This window comes from Miniopterus schreibersii (assembly GCF_964146895.1).
Source record: "Miniopterus schreibersii genome assembly, chromosome: 8".
NCBI classification, from domain to species: Eukaryota; Metazoa; Chordata; class Mammalia; order Chiroptera; family Miniopteridae; genus Miniopterus; species Miniopterus schreibersii.
In genome coordinates this window covers 26,524,670-26,542,258 of record NC_138109.1, presented here as the reverse complement: position 1 = coordinate 26,542,258, position 17,589 = coordinate 26,524,670, and the positions used below count along the sequence as shown (strand labels likewise).

Genomic DNA, 17,589 nt, shown 5'->3' with positions numbered 1-17,589 from the left:
ACAGAGGACCCCTGTGTGTCCTTTGCCTGGCTCCAGATGGGAAGTGGCATCAATAGTGCAAATCTCTGCTCTTCTCCTTCTGCACTTGCACCAAGTCAGACCTGTGAATGCCTAAAATGCTTTTTCAGACGCTGAAAGTCTTTGATATTAATCATTAACTCTTCCATTGCTATTTCAAGGGATAAATTTGTGTTCTAACTCATATAAACTCCTAGAAGGTTCAGAAACTGGACATAAACAAAAGGAGGCCATGCACTAAAGTGTGTATGCACCTAATAATGAAAATTCTTGGTATATAAGGCAAAATGAACAGAATTACAAGAAATATACAATGGGTCTACTGTCATCACAGTGGAAACGCATACACCACTGAAAACTCAGACTCACTAAGTCAGTGAGAATTCAAATGATTTGAACAGAACAATTAATAAATTTGAACCAACTGATATACAGAGCACCTTATATCCAACAAGTAAAGAATGGACATTCTTTTCAAGCACACATGGGACATTTATGAAAACTGACCACCGGTGAGGCATAAAACATGACATAAAAATTTATGAACACTGAAATAAGCTCCTTTTTAGTCAACATTTAATATATTCTGTAAAACATTTTGCTCATCATAATTCTACAATGTAAAGAGAATTATGTTTTCACAATGCCTTGTTTAGATAACCCTAAGTCCCCTCCTGCTTATCTCAGCGTGGTGTACAAACATTACCACTTTCTACCTATGCTCTCATGTGTAAACAGCGGGGAGCACCCTACACAATGAGATCCTATTCTAGGGTGAAAGGAGACTTCCCTGAAAGTTCCCTGGGGCCCATTGTCCTACTCTAGGCTCACCTTCATGCCACTGAGCCCCAAATGGAATTTCTTTTTTTTTTTTTTTTGTAAATGTCTTTATTGATTTCAGAGAGAGGAAAGGAGGGGGGAGAGAGAGTTAGAAACAATGATGAGAGAGTCATTGATCGAGCCCACAACCTGGGCATGTGCCCTGACAGGGAATCGAACCCTGATCACCTGGATCCTAGGTCGACACTCAACCGCTGAGCCACGCCCGGCCGGCCCCAAATGGAATTTCAAGGACCACAGGTGTACATCGTGAGCCAAAGGTGCCACTGGCATTTTTGGTCGCCTGTGACCCACTTTCTTTTTTCATCCTAAAGAACCACCACAAATTCCCATCAACCATCACTGTGCTTTTGCACAAAGCACTTATTAAACAACTACTGCTGCTGACAACAATGAGTATTTCCCACGAAGACCAGTTGAGGAACATTACTGAGGTCTATAAAGTTTAGTTTGTGGGATAAAAATATATGGACTTCACTCTATCAGAAAATTGCAGTGCTTCATACTAGAATACACAGGAGCCAGTAAGGCAGGACAGGCCATTAGGCAGGACAACTCCAGCCACACAGGAGAAGCAGCTCTGCTGCCAGATCTTAAAAGGGGTCTCTAGCTCCAATCTCCGAGCTATGATGAATGGCTAAGTGCAAAGGGCATAAGGGTAAAGGAAACGAGGACCTATCTTAACCAAAAGAGGTCGCTCGTTTCTGAAGACATGGCACTGCAGAGTCTCCAATAAAAGTCATGGGTTATATTAAACGTAAGTAATACACGTCATGGTCTGGGTGGAGGAGAAAGTTGGTGACAGTTACAAATGAACTGTCACACATGCCAGACGAAGGAAAAAACTTAAGGGAACTATTACTTATTGAGCATCTACTGTGTATTCATGCTGCTCTCAGTAACTCTACCTATACTCTCAATTTAATCCTTACAACCGTATGAAGTATTATCTCCATTTTACAGATGAGGAAACAGACTCAGAAAGGGGAAACAACATGCTTTATATCCCCAACCAAAAAGCAGACTAGCTGGGATGTTGCTGATCCAGCCCAGGCCTAACTCTGAAGCCTCTTTATGTTACGTCTCACTGACTCTCGGAAACGAAAAAGGAGACCGTCATATTAGGAGAGCAGCTGCCATGAGAGAATTACCTACTATTTATCTCCCACCCCCCACCCCAGGGTGGTGTCAAAAGACCCTAGCCATGCCCACACATAAACTGTGGGAGTCCACAGAGCCCTGAGAGGGACTGGCTAAAGTGCAAACATTTCCCACATCATCTCAAGTCAGGAAAATAAATCATAACATAGGATCAATTAATCAAAGACAAACTAAAATAGGAAAAGCAGTTTTATAAAATAAACACAGAAAAATTCACTGACCTAGACTAAATTAACTGACCCAGTAAAATAACTTGGAGGATCACAAAATGAAATCCAGTCTCAAATGGATGGATGCTGGCATGGGGGAGGGGAGAGACCTAGCAAGAAGTTCCTGGTAAGACAGGGTCCCATGGAACTAGGAGCCCTCTGTCTAAGCACAGTATAGCGCTTCTGCAGTGGGCCACCGCTGGGGGTCAATGGAATGAAACCTCCAGTGGGAGGTAGAGGCCCATACCAGTGAAGGAAAAGCTGTCATGCATCAATTTCCCCTCTATTCTGGGAAAATAGCAGATGTCTAGAGCTGGGCATGCAGTAAATTCAATTCAGTTCATAATATCAAGTGTGTCCAGACCATGCCAGGGCACCTTGCAGGAGGATTATGAGGAAGAGCATGTCAAAAGAACAGCTGGGCCCTGGCCGGTCAGTGTGGCTCAGCTGGTTGGAGCATCATCCGTACACAGAAAGGTGGCGAGTTCAATTCCCAGTAAGGGTACATAACTAGGTTGCAGGTTCGGTCCCCAGGTGTGGCTCGTATGAGAGGCACCCAACTGATGTTTCTCTCTCACATCTATGTTTTCTTCTCCCTCTCTCCCCCACTCCACTCTCTGAAAAAAAACAATAAGCAGCCAGGCTGGTGTTGCTCGGTGGCTAGGCGCTGACCATGCATCGCGCTTGCTGGACAGATTCCCGGTCAGGGCACATGCCTGGCTTGTGGGCTGGGCCCCCAATGGGGTGCAGGAGGCAGCCGATCAATGCTCCTCTCACATCGGTGTTTGTCTCTCTCTCCCTCTCCCTTCCTCTCTGACATCAATAAAAATATAAAAATAAAAATAAATTTAAAAAACCAATAAACATACCATCGGGTGAGGATAAAACAAACAACTGGAACAGGAAACAGGGGAGAAAAAGGCTCATTCTGCAGTCTGTACCTTAAACTTCACGGCGGGGAGGTCTACAAGGACAAACGACCACCAAGCAATTATTACACAAAACAGGACAGTGTCCCTCTCTCCAAACAAAAATAATTTAATTTTTCCCAGTTGTAGGAATAACACATGCTTATTGTAAAAATCAAAATGTAAAAAATTTACAAAGAATAAAGTAAGAACCATTTGAAACTCTCATCTAAACTTAATTGCTACAAACATTTTGGTGAACATCTTCCCAGAAATCTTTCCACACATACATGTGTGAAGGTGCATATATAATTTTACTTACATGTGGCCTCAATACACATGGTTTGTTTCTGTTCAGTTCACTCAACGATATCCTCAACATCTTCTGGGTCAATAAAAATAAAACTGCATCATCATTTTCAATGGCATCGCAGTATTCTTCTACATGGCTGTGCTATTATTTATGTAATTCTTATTTGTCCATTAAGTGATGGACATTATTGCTTCTATTTTTCTACTCTTCATTCAACAAATATTTACTGAGTATCTATTATGTACCAAGTACTGTTCTAAGTACCAGAGACACAGTGATGAACAACATAGGCAAGGTCCCTGGCCAAATGAAGCCTACATTCTAGGAGGGAAGACTGAGATCATACAAGTAAATGAACAGATAATTTGAAGGAAGGATGAATGTTAAGAAGGAATAAAGACATACCTTCTTAGAGAAGGACTGGGTGTCAAGAGAGTAGACAACATTAGATAAAGGGGTCTGGGAAGACCTTCCTGCAGAAGTGATATTTGAACAGAAACCTGAGACAGTCAGGCAAAGGAGAATGTATGAACATTCTAGGTAGAGGAAACAGTGAGTACAAAGGCCCTGAGGAGGAAGAGATCTGGCATATTCATGGAATAGCAGGAGTGCTGATGTGGCTTGAGGTCAGTGGGGGGCAAGCAGACTAAAGTGATGAGATAAGTAGAGAGAAACTGGAGTAGGAGCCAGCAAGTAGGGCCCTGTATGTCACATAATTTGGATTTACTTTAAGTGCACCATGAAGTAACTGGAGAGATTTCAGTGTGAACAAGGTATGATCTGATTTACATTTTTAAAAGATCACTCTGGCTGCAAAGATCACTCTGAACTGCTGGGAGGCAACAAATGAGCAGAGAGAGACCAGTTAGATGTTTACTTGTCTAAGGGAGAGATGACGGTAACTTGGACAGTGGTGCTAGAAAGAAGTGGCTAGACAAGACCCACTGTGGAGATTTTAAAAAATGGGAAAGAGTGAGGAAGAGGAACAATCAAGGACATTCCTAGGTGGTGGCTTCAACAGGTGGGTAAACAGGGAAGAAAAAATGGAAGCAGAACAAGTATCAATATACAGATCCTACACGTTTCATTAGATTTATACATAAGTATTTTGGTTTGGGGAAAATACTGTATAATTTTTATTTTTGATTTTCAATTGTTCATTGCTAGTATAGAGAAATACAATTAATTTTTTGTGTTTTGGTCTTGTATCCTATCATCTTGCTAAACTCAGTTATTAGTTCTAGGAAGTTTTTTTGGGGTAGATTCCTTGGGATTTTCTATCATGTCATCTATGAGGAGGGTTAATTTCTTTGTTTCCAATCTGTATTCTTATTTTTCTTGCCTTATTACACTGGCAAGGACTTTCAGCAGTGGCTCCTGATCTTAGGGGGAGGGCAGTCTTTTATCATTAAGTATAATGTTTGCTGTAGGCTTTTGGTAGATGCTCTATATCAGGTTGAAGAGTTCCCTCCTAAGCTTGCTGAGAGTTTTGTGTGTGTGTTTTTTTAAATTCATGAGTTGATGCTTAATTTTGTCAGATGCTTTTTCTTCACCAATTGACATGGCCATTAGTTTTCTTTTGACAGTTAATATGGTAGATTACATGGACTGATTTTTTTAATGTTGAACCTCCTATTCCCAGGATAAACCCCATTTGGGCACCAAATTTGGGAAGTTTTAGCGATTATTTCATCAAATATTTCTTCTGTACTGCACTCTTTCTCTTCTGGGAGTCCAATGACACAGATGGTAAACCTTCTGGTATTGTCCCACAGGTCACTGAGGCTCTGTTTAACTTTCTAAATCTTTTTGCTTTTTATTGTTCAGATTGGTTAAGTTTCTATTGTCTTATTTTCAAGTTCACTGATGCTTTCCTCAGTCATCTCCCTTTTGTTATTGAGCTCATTCAGTTGAGTTTTTTAAATTTAGCTTATTGTATTTTTTCTTACATCTCCATTTGGTTCTTCTTTATTTTTTTTTTAATTTTTAATTTTTTGGCTAACACTTTCTATCTTTCCAATCATCTCAACAGTGCTTGCCCTTCCTTTTGGGAGCATTTTTATAATAGCCACTTTAAAGTCTTTATCAGATTATTCCAACATCTGTGTCATTTTAGCACTGGCATCTCTACTGCCTCTCCCATGCAAGTCGAGATTTTCCTGGTTCTTCAAATGATGATGATTATTTATTTTTAAATTTATTTTTATTGTTGAAAGTATTACAGGTGTCCCATTTTCCCCCCTCCAATTGATCCCCTCCACCTCACTCCCACCCCCTCCCCAGGCCTTCACCCTGTTATTGACTGTGCCCATGGGTTATGCATATATGCATATAACTTCTTTGGTTATTCTCTTCCCACCGCCTGTCCCTCTTCCCTCTGAAATATGATTGTCTGTTGCATGTGTCAATGTCTCTGGATCTATTTAGTTCGTCAGATTCTTTTGTTCATTAGCTTCTTAAAGAAGACCCTTCAACATTTCATGTAGTACTGGTGTGGTGGTGATGAACTCCTTTAGCTTTTCCTTGTCTGAGAAGCTCTTTATCTGACCTTCAATTCGAAATGACAGCTTTGCTGGGTAGAGTAATCTTGGTTGTAGGTTCCTGTTTTTCATCACTTTGAATATTTTTTGTCACTTCCTTCTGGCCTACAAGGTTTCTGTTGAAAAATCAGTTGACAGTTGTATGGGTGCTCCCTTGTAGGTAACTGTTTTTCTCTTGCTGCTTTTAAGATTCTCCCTTTGTCTTTAACCTTTGGCATTTTAATTATGATGTATCTTGCTGTGGGCCTCTTTAGCTTCCTCTTGTTTGGGACTCTCTATGCTTCCTGGACTTGTAAGTCTATTTCTTTCCCCAGGTAAGGGAAGTTTTCTGTCATATTTTTTGCAAATAGGTTTTCAATTTCTTGTTCTCTTTCTTCTCCTTCTGGCATCCCCATAATGCAAATGTTGGGCCACTTGAAGTTGTCCCACAGACTCCTTATTCTATCTTCATATTTCTGGATTCTTTTTTCTTTTTGCTTTTCTGGTTGGGTGTTTTTTGTTTCCTCATATTCCAAATTGCTGATATGATTCTCAGCGTCCTCTACTACTGTTGATTCTCTGTAAATTATCCTTCATTTCAGTTCAGGTAGCCTTCATTTCTGATTGGTACTTTATTATGTCATCGATGGTCTCACTTGTTTTTGTATTAGTCTTACTAATACCCTTGAGCATCCTTATAACCATAATTCTGAACTCTGTATCTAGTAGCTTGCTTGGTTTTATTTCATTTAGTTCCTTTTCTGGAGATCTCTTCTGTTCTTTCCTTTGTGACATGTTTCTTTGCCTCCACATTTTGGCTGTTTCCAGGTGTTTGTTTCTATGTATTAGGTAGAGCTGCTATGTCTCCTGGAACTTGTAGAGTGGCTTTGTGTAGTAGGTGTGCTGTAGGGTCCAGTGACTCAGCCTCCCCAGTCACCCGAGCTGGGCCTTCTAGGTGCTCCTGTGTGGGCTGTGTGCACTGTCCTGTTGCAGTTGAGCCTTGGTTGCTGTTGGCGTAACTGGGAGGGATTGACCCCCAGACCAATCAGCTGTGAGGACCATCTGCAACTATAGTCAGAGAGCTGCTGTGCTGGAGACACCCCTATGGAGCAGGATTTACTTCAGCGGAGCTTTGGTGTTCACCAAGAGCGCCCCTTGAGTGTGTCACTTGTGGATGTGGTGGGGTTGTAATCCAGCGTGGTCAAGTCTGACCACCAGGTGCACTGCCTCTGTGGCCTCCCGGGAGGTGCAAAGTCAGCCTCTGCCAGTGCCTTGCCCAGGGCCACCCAGCATGAGCTACACAGCAAACCGTAGCTGGATGCCACTTGTGCTGGCCTTGAGGTGTCCAGGAGAGGCCACGCTATGAACCAATGCAAGCTGCCACTAGTGCCAGGCCTGGGGCCACTTATCAAGCCATATGGGGCACGCTGCTGCTTGTTTGAGAGATTTTAAGACAGTCCTAAGCATGAGGCTTGAGAGGCCACTTGCATAGGAAAGCCACTGGAAATGGCTTGGATGAGCTTGCAAGTAGGGAGGGGTCTGGTCTCTGGAGTCAAAGGTGTGAGTAAAGTGCTGGAGATTCAAATATGGCTCCTGCCTGCCAGTTGTGTGGGGGGAGGGCCTGCCAAAGGAGCAATGGCCTCTGCCAGCTCTTCTGTCTGGGCGAAAGCTGCCCCTCTACCTCTCGCCCCAATTTCAGGCAAGTTAGTTCCTCCCCAAATGTCCTAGGCTCTTTTCATGCTGCTGCCCAGTGTTGGAGCTCAGAGGGAACGTGTCTGAGTCTGTGCACTGGCCCTTTAAGAGGAGCTGCCTAGGACTCCCACAGCCTCCTCATCCCTCAGCTACAGCTCCCACTGGTTTTCACAGCCTCAAGTTGTGGGAATTTCTCTTCCTGGCCCTGGAGCCCTGGGCTGGGGGGCCTGATGTGGGGCTGGGACCCCTCACTCCTCTGGGAAACCACCACCGCCAACATATCCCTCCCGGATTTAAACCTCGGCACTGGGTGTGGGCCCACGGCCAGGTCTCCGCCCCTCCTACCAGTCTGTTGCTCCTTCAGTTCCTTCCTTGTAGGGCTTCTGTTCAGCTAGATTTCAGGAGGTTCTGAGAGATGGCTGTTCTGTATTTTTGTTGTAATTTTGATGTGGTTGTGGGATGTGGCAGCTACAGCGGTTACCTACACTGCCACCTTGTTCAAGAATTAATGATTAATTTTTGGTATTTTTAATATTATGTTATAAAACCTTAGGTATTATTTAAATCCAGTGGAGAATGTTGATATTTTTGTTTTACCAGATAATCAACCAGGTTGGATTTAGGTAGCAAGTTTTGACCAGCCCTCTGTGGGTTGTGGTTTCAATGCCAGTTGCATTTTCAAAACCTATTCAGGTGTGTCTTCTGTGTGCACCACAGTGTCCAGTCTGGGACTCAGGCTGTGGTCTATTCCTCTGTTCAATTCTCAGAGTCTTTGTTATGTTGGTTAGAACCAGATGCACACATGTACAGCTCAGGGGTTAGCCTGAAAGTTCATAAACAGCTTCATGGAGTCACTTTCCTGAGATCCTTCCTCTGTTTCCTCCTGCACTTTACAGTTCATTGGGCTTCCTCTTCTCAGTCCTCTGGCCAGAAAACTGAGGTTTTCATTACTATATTCTGCCACCTTTTTCCTGATCTGTACTCAAATCTGGGGCCAAGCAGCAAGAATGCAGAGAGAAAAAATCAACTGGATTTCAAGCCATCCTCTTGGGATTACAGCTCCTTTAATCAGAGAGGAAGGTTTTCCTTCCTCAGTTTTAGGTTCTTGAAGGCCCCACTGCTGCCACTGGCACTACCACCACCACCACCACCACCACCACCACGGGTCTGCCTGGGAACTAGGGCATGAGAAAAGAGAGATAAAAATAACCCTTGGGATTTCCCTCTCTGTTTGAACCTTAGAGCCCTTTTCCTGCTCCCTAGCCATAACTAGAGATCTTCTGGAATTCTCTCTGTGCCCTGGTGTCCACTGCTGGGTGTTGGGCTGTCTCAGGTCCATGACACGGGATACCAGAAGAAAAATGAGAAATCCACTGCCAGTATGGCAGTGCTTTTAATTCTAGTCTTTGACCCCAGTCTATCTGCTACTATTTATATTTCAGAGTTCTCAAATAGCTGCTAAATGCTTTACGTCCAGGCTTTTAGCTACATTCAATGACAGAGATAGATTCTTATACATGTACCCTGTCCATATACCCTGGTGTGGGTGTAAGCATCCATTTATGCAGAGAACATAAACATACTTATGGGAGGAACTACCAGGTCATGGAGTATATTCAAATTTAGCTAGTTGGTTTTTAAAAAAATCCTCACCAGAGGATATTTTTTTCCACTGCCTTTTAGAGAGAGCAGAAGGGAGAGAGACATCAATGAGAGAAAGAGAGACAGACAGATAGACAGAAGAGAGAGAAAGAGACGTGAGACGTGAGAAACATGCATCGATTGGTTGCCTCCTGCATGAACCCCGACCAGGGCCAGGATTGAGCCTGCAACCGAGGTATGTGCCCTTGACCAGAATCCAATCAGGGACCCTTTAGTCCGTGGGCCAACGCTCTAACCACAGAGCCAAACCAGCTAGGGCTAGCTAGTCTTTTAGGGTTGTTGTTAATCCTAACCCGAGGATATATTTTCCATTGACTTTTTTTGGGGGGGGAGAGGAAGAGAGAGAGAAACATCAATTGGTTGCCTTCTGCACACACCCCAACCAGAGCCCAGGATCAAACCTGTAACCCAGGAACGTGCCCTTGACCAGGAATCGAACCCATGACCCTTTGGTGGGAGGGCCAATGCTCCAACCACTGAGCAGCATTGGTCAGGGCTAGTTAATCTTTTCCAAAGTGGTTGCAACCAATTTATCCTCTGACCAGTAGACACTCAGCTTCCTCTGTACCATGTCCTCACCAGCACTGGCACATCAAGCTTTTTAAGTTTTGCCGTGTTGGTGACTGTGTTGCGGTATCTCACAATAAATTCTAATTTGTATTCCCCTACATATCAATTGAGTTAAACACCTTTTCATAGGTTTACTGGCCCTTTGGAGTTCCTCTTTTGTGAAATGCCTATTCGGTCTTTTGCTTGTTTCTATACTGGGTTGTTTCTTTATTCCCATTGATCTTTGTGGCTCTTTATTTTGGAAATAAGCCCTTGGTTGGTTATGTGTGTTGTAAATATCTTTTTTTTCACTCTAGACTGCCTCCTCACTCTTAATAGTGTCTTTCAATGAACAAAAGTTCTTAACTTTAATGTAATAAAATTGATTAATTTTTCCTATGTGAATAAAAACTCTACCTGCCCAGTCTTAGAGCAACCTCCCGTCCCAGCACTGTGGTGGGGACACCGCAAGCATACCAGGTGTGAGACAGCAGGACGGCAAAGGGGAGAGAACAGGCCCCAGAGCTGGACAGAGATCAGTGAGTGCGCTGGACAGATTACGTCATCTCTTTGAGCATCAGCTTATTTATCTATAAGTAAAGACACACTATCTTGTGAGATGTGTGTAAAGCACTTAGCACACTGTGGGCTCCACCAGGTACTCGGTAAACAGTGGCAGCTGTGACCATATTCTCTGAACACTGTTCTCCTATCCACACTGCCACAACTGCCTGAACCTCGCAGCTGTGCTGTGAAATATCTGTCTACTGCATCTGGGACTAACTGCCCCCACTGGCCAGCAAAGTCTCCCTGTTATTCGCAAGCAGCACCCACCATCACCTCCAACTAAAAACAGGCTTGATGCACAGAGATACTCTTCTCACAAAGTAATGTCATTCTGGGGCTCCCACAGGGACACAACGGCAGCAAGCTGAAGAACCAACGTAACCTGTCTTTCCGCTCACTGCCAACAGCACAGCTGTGTGAAAGCCAAGCCCAAATCAGCCTGGGTGATTTTGTGTAAAAGGGGCAGGGGTACCAATCTGTGTGTCCTGTACTGCAGATAAAGGGAAGAGCGGGAGTGTGCCACCTGCATGAGTTTTGGCACGAGTGCAAGTAAAGAAAAGCGTATGAGAGAGTGCACCTCCTGGAGGGTGTGAGTGGAGGTGTGCAACGAGGTGTGTCCCCTCAGGAAGCTGTGATGCTCTCACCAGCCTGGCATTCTGCTGGGGGCCCTGATGGTTATCTACTCCAGGGTACCCAGAGCTTGGCGTCTCTCAGTGCCCTCTGAACCACTCTCTGTGACAGAAAACATACTTTTATGTAAACCTGAACCATGTAGAATGAGGAAGGTACATCTCCTGCAAACTCTTCAGTGCACACTTTTAAAGCCACGGCAAAGTCTTCTGGGTATTATATCCCACTCTGCTTCCTAGACCATGTGTCCTTAGAAATGCTCCTCGAGGCTTTCCCACAATTCTGAGATATTCCACTGCCACCCCCAGACACCCCCACCTCATTAGGTTCCATTTCAAATGTGGCCAATGTTGACTGCTGACAGGATGACAGGGGAAGGAACTGGTACCTGAGCCTAGAGTTTGTCCAACGGAGTCAAAGGATAGAACCACTGAATCTGCAACACAAGAGGACAAGTTCATTTCTTTCTCCTTTTCACAGTAAAAAAAAGCAAGCTCCCATTGGCTCTGCCCAAACCCTCCCCTAGGGACAGTCAACCACAATGGAATTCAGCTGCACAGCCAGCCTCCACAGGCCCATGCCCACCCATCCACTGGGCCAGCAGGCCCTGCCACGCCCATCCCTGAGCCTCCTGCCACAGGGAGGAACATCTCAGGGCAGAGACAGGCCCCGAGTTCTTCAGAGGCATTTCCTGCCAGATTAAGGGACATGTTTATTTCTTTTTCCTTCTCATAGTGAAATTAAATTAAAACAAAGCAAAAGAAAACTTCCCTCCTACATCTAGTTAAAGACAGTAACATTTCCCTTTGACTTCTCCCTTTCTTTTCTTACCCATATACCCAATTATTTATTATTTCTCCCTCCAGAAGGCTTAACATGGCCTGCAGGAATTTACAGTACACACTAGAATAAAAAAATGATGAAGTCAAAGAAAGGAAAAACACTGTGTAATTGGGAAATGTTAGTGCACAAAATGCATGCCATGAGGACCTATACAAACACTATAGCTAGAATCGAGGAGGCCTGAGCTCCCAAACAGCCAAAGGAGAAAACGAACAGTTACGAGAGTCAGTGGCCACATTCATTCATTCATTCATTCCACTGTTCAGTAAATTTTTATTGGGCATCTACTATGTGCAAGAAAAACACTATACTTTGAGATACAGAAGCAAACAAAAAAAGCATGGTCTCTACACTCATGAGTCTACCTGCCATCAGTCTACAAGAGAAAAAAAGTTACCAAAGTTTCTATTAGGAACCAGACCTAGTTTAGAGGGGGAGTGGGTGGTGGTTAGGAAAGGCCTCCCTAAAGAAGTGACACTTGAACTAACAGCTGAAAGAGAAGTCAGGGTTAAACCTAACAAGAATGGAATGGGGCACTCTAGGCTGAAAGAATGTCCCTTGTGGAGAACTGGAGCAAGACGCAATAGAGTGCTTCAGAGCAACTAAAAGACCAAAACATAAAAGCAAATACTCTACAATGATCAGTCTCTTCTGGGTTTTAATAAACGGGGATGAAGCATGATGCCAAAGACTGTATCTTCTACAACATTCCTATAATAATAACTGTGAATCTTGTATGATTGTTTCTTATAACATGAACCAATACAAATGACGGCATAAAGCCAGTGTACACTTCAATAAAAGCAATTATAAGGGACACCAAGATCATTTAAGACCCAGGATAACCTCAAAGACTCCAGACTCCAAAGAGATCACATTCAAAAGGTTCACTCACTACAAAAGAATGCCAGTTGAATAGATATAGGACCACTGTCTACTGCTACCCCCCTTAGCATTATTCTTCAGGTCTCAATTTTTATGTCATTTTCCCTTAGTGCACACATAAATCTGACACAACCGTTATCATAACTGTAAATAACATCTGCCCCAATGCTAGTCTGTAAGCCTCATAAAGGCAGACACTATATTTGCTTTATTCCCTGCTGTTACCAGTAAAAGATCTGACCCTCACTACCACTGCATAACAATCCCAGAGAAATGAATGGACTACATATCCTTCAGGCAATCTTTTACACATTTTTTCCCCCTCATAACCAAGTGTTTATGAAGAGCTGGGTAGCAGAGCACTAGAGGATATGGTTTTTTATAAGAATCCAGAGGCACATATTCTGTATTGCTAGTTAAGGGCAGATCCAAATGCTTTGAAACCCACCAAACAGGTGACCATCGTGTGAGCTAAATCAACATCCAACTCTTACAAATTCTACTTCTTTAGCACCATTTCTCACATCCGTCTCCTTTTAATGCTATTGCTCTTTCAGAAAAGAAGCCCGTTTCTCTCTGTGTGTGTTTTATTGAGGTACAATTTACATAATATAACTAACATTCACTCATTTTAAAGTGTACCATTCAATGATTTTTAGAAAATTCACAACGCTGTGCAACCATCACCACATGCAGTTTTAGAACATTTCCATCATCCTAAAAAGGTCCCTTGTGCCCACTTATGGTCACGCCTGTTCCCACCTCCAGCTGCAGGCAACCGCTAATTTACTCTCTCTCTAGATTTGCCATTTCTAGACATCTGCCTATCCTCTTTTGCTGGAACTGTTCTGAGCCCCTACCCACACACCAACCTTTAACTCGGCCCCTTCCATCCTCCTGTATACCTGCAGGATTCCTCTAAGAAGTATACCTGCCTGTGTCTCTGCTCTTATGCTGCAGAGGCTTCCCACAGCCTATAAAAAAAGTCCAAGCTCTGACATTCAAGGTCTTCACCATCTTGCCCCATGTGCACCTCTAATATGCTCCATGTTTCAGACATGCCAAACTGCTTCCATTTCCCCAAAGAGATATGCGCCTCATATCTTCAGACATCGGACATACTGTTCTCTGCCTGTGTGCATTGAAAACCCTCACTTTTCCACTAAGACCCAACTCATCATTCCTCTCCTTGAAGCCTCCTCTGATCAATTCTGCCCTTTCTCTTCTTTAGGCCATCACTGAGCTGCTATGAGGGCATTATTATATGGCAACATAATCCTTGTTTACTTTTCTTTTTTCTCTCATTAAACTGCAAGTTCCCTGAGGACAGGGATTGTCTATTCTTTCTGAGGCTTTGTGCCTAGCTCAGTGACTAACACAAAGAAAGTAATCAGTATGTCTATTAAAGGAATAAACTAGTAAATGTCCTTGCTTTCTTTCAAAGGTGATGTTATCTGAGTGGCACTTCACTCAGTGGGGGGAAATCCATTACGCATATACATTCTCATTCAATTCAAGTCAACCTGGAACTGTCCTTGTACTGCGACACTTCGCAGGCTCAAGCCTGGCCCCATCCTAGGGAGAGACAAGCACTCCTACAAATCAGTGCAGGGGGAATTAGAAAAGTGCCCAAGGAGCTTTCTAGGTGAGAGATCACCCTCACCAGATGATTAGGAAAGGCTTTCTGAGGAGCTCACTGCCCAGATTAACAATAAAAACAGCATCTCAAATTTTTATTGCACTTGACAAGTATTTTTCCAATGGCAATTTACTTTCTTTGTACTCACAAGCAGTCCTGAAATAACCTCTTAAACTTCTCCATCTAAATGTAAAGAAAAAAGGCTAAAAGTTAATAGTGGCCTTCTCCAGGAGAAATAATTGCAGGGGACATTTATTCTCTGCATTTCTGAAAACTTTCTACAGGAAACATGTAGAAAAAACATTAGAAAAAGAACTCTCTGATCCAGCTCTAGGACTGCAACCTCTAGCTCACTGGTATCAATGCAGAAGGGTGGAAGGTTCCTGACCACCTTCACTGTGCAGCTTTTCTCCTTAGTTACTGAGGTATCCTTGTTTCATGCCACTTAAATACACATCAGCTATATCAATTCCTAAAAAGACTGAGCTTTTCAAAAATCCTTCCCTCCTTCCCACAAATATTATCAAGTACCTACTATGAGCCAGATACAGGCATATCTTATTTTATAGTGTTTCACAGGTGTCGTGGTGTTTTTTCATCCTCACTTGAGGATATGTTTATTGATTTGAGAGAAAGAAACATCTATGTGAGAGAGAAACATTGATCAGGTCGATCAGCTGCCTTCCACACGCACCCCTACCGGGGATGGAACCCACAACCTTTTGGAGTAAGGACGACGCTCCAACTGAGTGAGCCACCTGGCAAGGGCTGTTGTTTTTTTTACAAACTGAAGGCAAGACACTCCACCAGCAAAAAGATTACAACTTGCTTTATTGTGACACGGCTTTATTACAGTGCTCTGGAACCAAATCTGCAATATCTCCGAGGTATGCCTGTACTAGAGATGTGGAGCCAAATAAGAGACAGTTTTTGCCTTCCAGCCAAGTAAGATAGACAAGTTAATAGCCACTTAAAATAAAGTGTGACATGGGTATGCAAGGAGTAAGCACCAGATAGATGGCAGCCTTACTGGAAGAAAAGTCAGAGTTTTCACAAATATAATTTCCAGTGGTAGTGGGAGGCTCTCAAAAGCACATGTCTTTAAACTGCAGAAGATGCAAACGAGAGAGTAGAAATTTCTAGAGGCAGTTAGTGGCATGTTTGTGTTTTGTGTAAGTTTTGATGTTGCTTTGAGCATTAAAGCCACAGACTTGAGAATCAGTATGGGCAATCATTATTTGTGTTTATTCTAAAGGATGTAAGATCGTTTTAGTTATAAACCACTCTGCCAACAAAAAGGAAAATTCAGTATTCAACAAGGTGAGAAGTTTGTTTTGCAAGCAACAGAGCGAGAATACCCAGACTTCTCTATCTCAGGCTAACAAATATGTCATTTTTACCTCAAGCAGCCCAGGCTCCAGCTGTGCCTGGCTCCCAGGCCAGAGGCAGCCATGTGGTATGCTATATAAGTGACCAAACAGAATTCCAGACCAAAGTCCAACAGAGCATTGCTGCACATGACTTTGCCCAATGAGGAAACCTAGCATTCACTGCAAATCTTTTATTATGGTCAGATGTTTCCTGTGTCTGGTTTCTGAAGCGGATAAAAGGAATACAAAGAAAGTAAGAAGAATGGGGCTCAGAATTTCCAGTCACTGGAGAAGCTTGCAAAGCTCCAATTATGCAGTGAACAAGCTACATTTTCAAGTCCCACCTGACACAGTACACATTTAACACATATACTCTGCTAGCCACAACATGTGAGTCTTAGAGATGCAAGAATGTAAAAAGTTCCCCCAAGTAGCTAACAGGTAAAATAAAAACACATATAAAGCTAAGCATTCTGTAGTTAACAATACTGTACCGTACACTTGAAATTTGTTAAGAGTAGATCTTAGATCTTAAATGTTCTGGATGTGCTACCTAACCTTATTGTGGTAATTATTTCACAAATATATGTATATTAAATCATCACATTGTACACCTTAAATTTACACAATGTTATTTGTCAATTCTATCACAATAAATCTGGGGGAAAGCTAAGTATAATATATAGGGATGGAAGTTATGAAGGAGATATACTTCACACCAGACCTAGGGATGCAATGGTAAGCAAGAACAAGAATGTTACTACTCTCAAGGAATTTATAATTTGGTCAGGGAGATTTAAAAAAACAAGTAAACATATAAACGAACAAAATAATTTGACAGTAATAAGTGGTAGATGAAGATTATTCAATGATGTAACAGTGGCCAAGGGTGGAAGTACAGGCAATACTGGACAGGGTGTTTCAGGAAGGATTCTCTGAGGAGGTGACATATGGCCTGAGACCTGAAGACAGGAGCCAGTCAAGAAAAGATCAAGGGTAAAAGAATTCCATGCAGAGGGAAAATAAGTTGTAGTACATTTAAGGAACAGAGAGATGGCCAGTGTTGCCGGAACACAGAGCATGGAAAACACAAGAAGGGTGGGAAATCAGGTCAGAGAGAACAGGAACCAGATCCATAAGAGGCCTTGCAGAGGAGGCCATAGAAAGATGTCTGCATTGTATCACAATAGCAGGGAAAAGCTTCTGCTTAAAACCAGGGGAATAACGTGATCTGATTTATATTTTTAAATGTAAACTTTGATTGTTATGTGGGAACCAAATTGACTATTCTGGCAACAGAGTTTATTAGTAGCCAGATGGCTACCTGTGTCTTATTCTACTTTCTCCATTGCTTAGGTCCTGAGAGAAGCTAACCCCCCATTTTAAACCCTCAATTTCTTCCTTAACCCCCATCCCAAAGAAACAAAACCTGAGAAATGAGATTCCTGAAGATACACAGAGGAAAAAAAGTCTGAGGACACAGCCCTTGCTCAGCGGTTAGAGCGTTGGCTGGCAGCCCACATGGTCTCAGGTTTGAATCCTGGTCAAGGGCATGTACCTCAGGGGTGGTTCAATCTCCGGCCTGGTCAATGTCCCTCCCTCCCTTCCTTCCACTCTCTCTAAAAATCAACGGGAAAGTATCCTCAGGTGAGGCTAAAAATAGGCTGAGGACAGAAAATAAAACAAAAGCATTAACTTACAGAAATGTGGTATAAAGAAGAAAACCAGTGAAATAATAAAAAAGGAGTATCAGCATAGAGGAAGCCAGAGGAGGTGAGACTTGG

General features: G+C 42.9%; 1 protein-coding gene across 4 annotated transcripts in view; it reads right to left on the bottom strand.

Moving 5' to 3' along the window:
• The window catches only part of ST3GAL3 (ST3 beta-galactoside alpha-2,3-sialyltransferase 3), a 143,569-nt gene that overhangs the window by 87,220 nt on the left and 38,760 nt on the right, over positions 1-17,589 (bottom strand). For 2 of the 4 annotated variants that reach the window (XM_081143646.1, XM_081143649.1), the window contains exon 3: positions 11,457-11,504. The exons of 1 other annotated variant lie outside the window; for it this stretch is intronic. In XM_081143646.1, coding sequence (XP_080999772.1) covers positions 11,457-11,504 — 48 coding nt within the window. Of the gene's footprint in view, positions 1-3,097; positions 3,193-11,456; positions 11,505-17,589 lie in introns of those variants that run through there. One more of the 4 variants, XM_081143648.1, reaches the window with a different exon arrangement.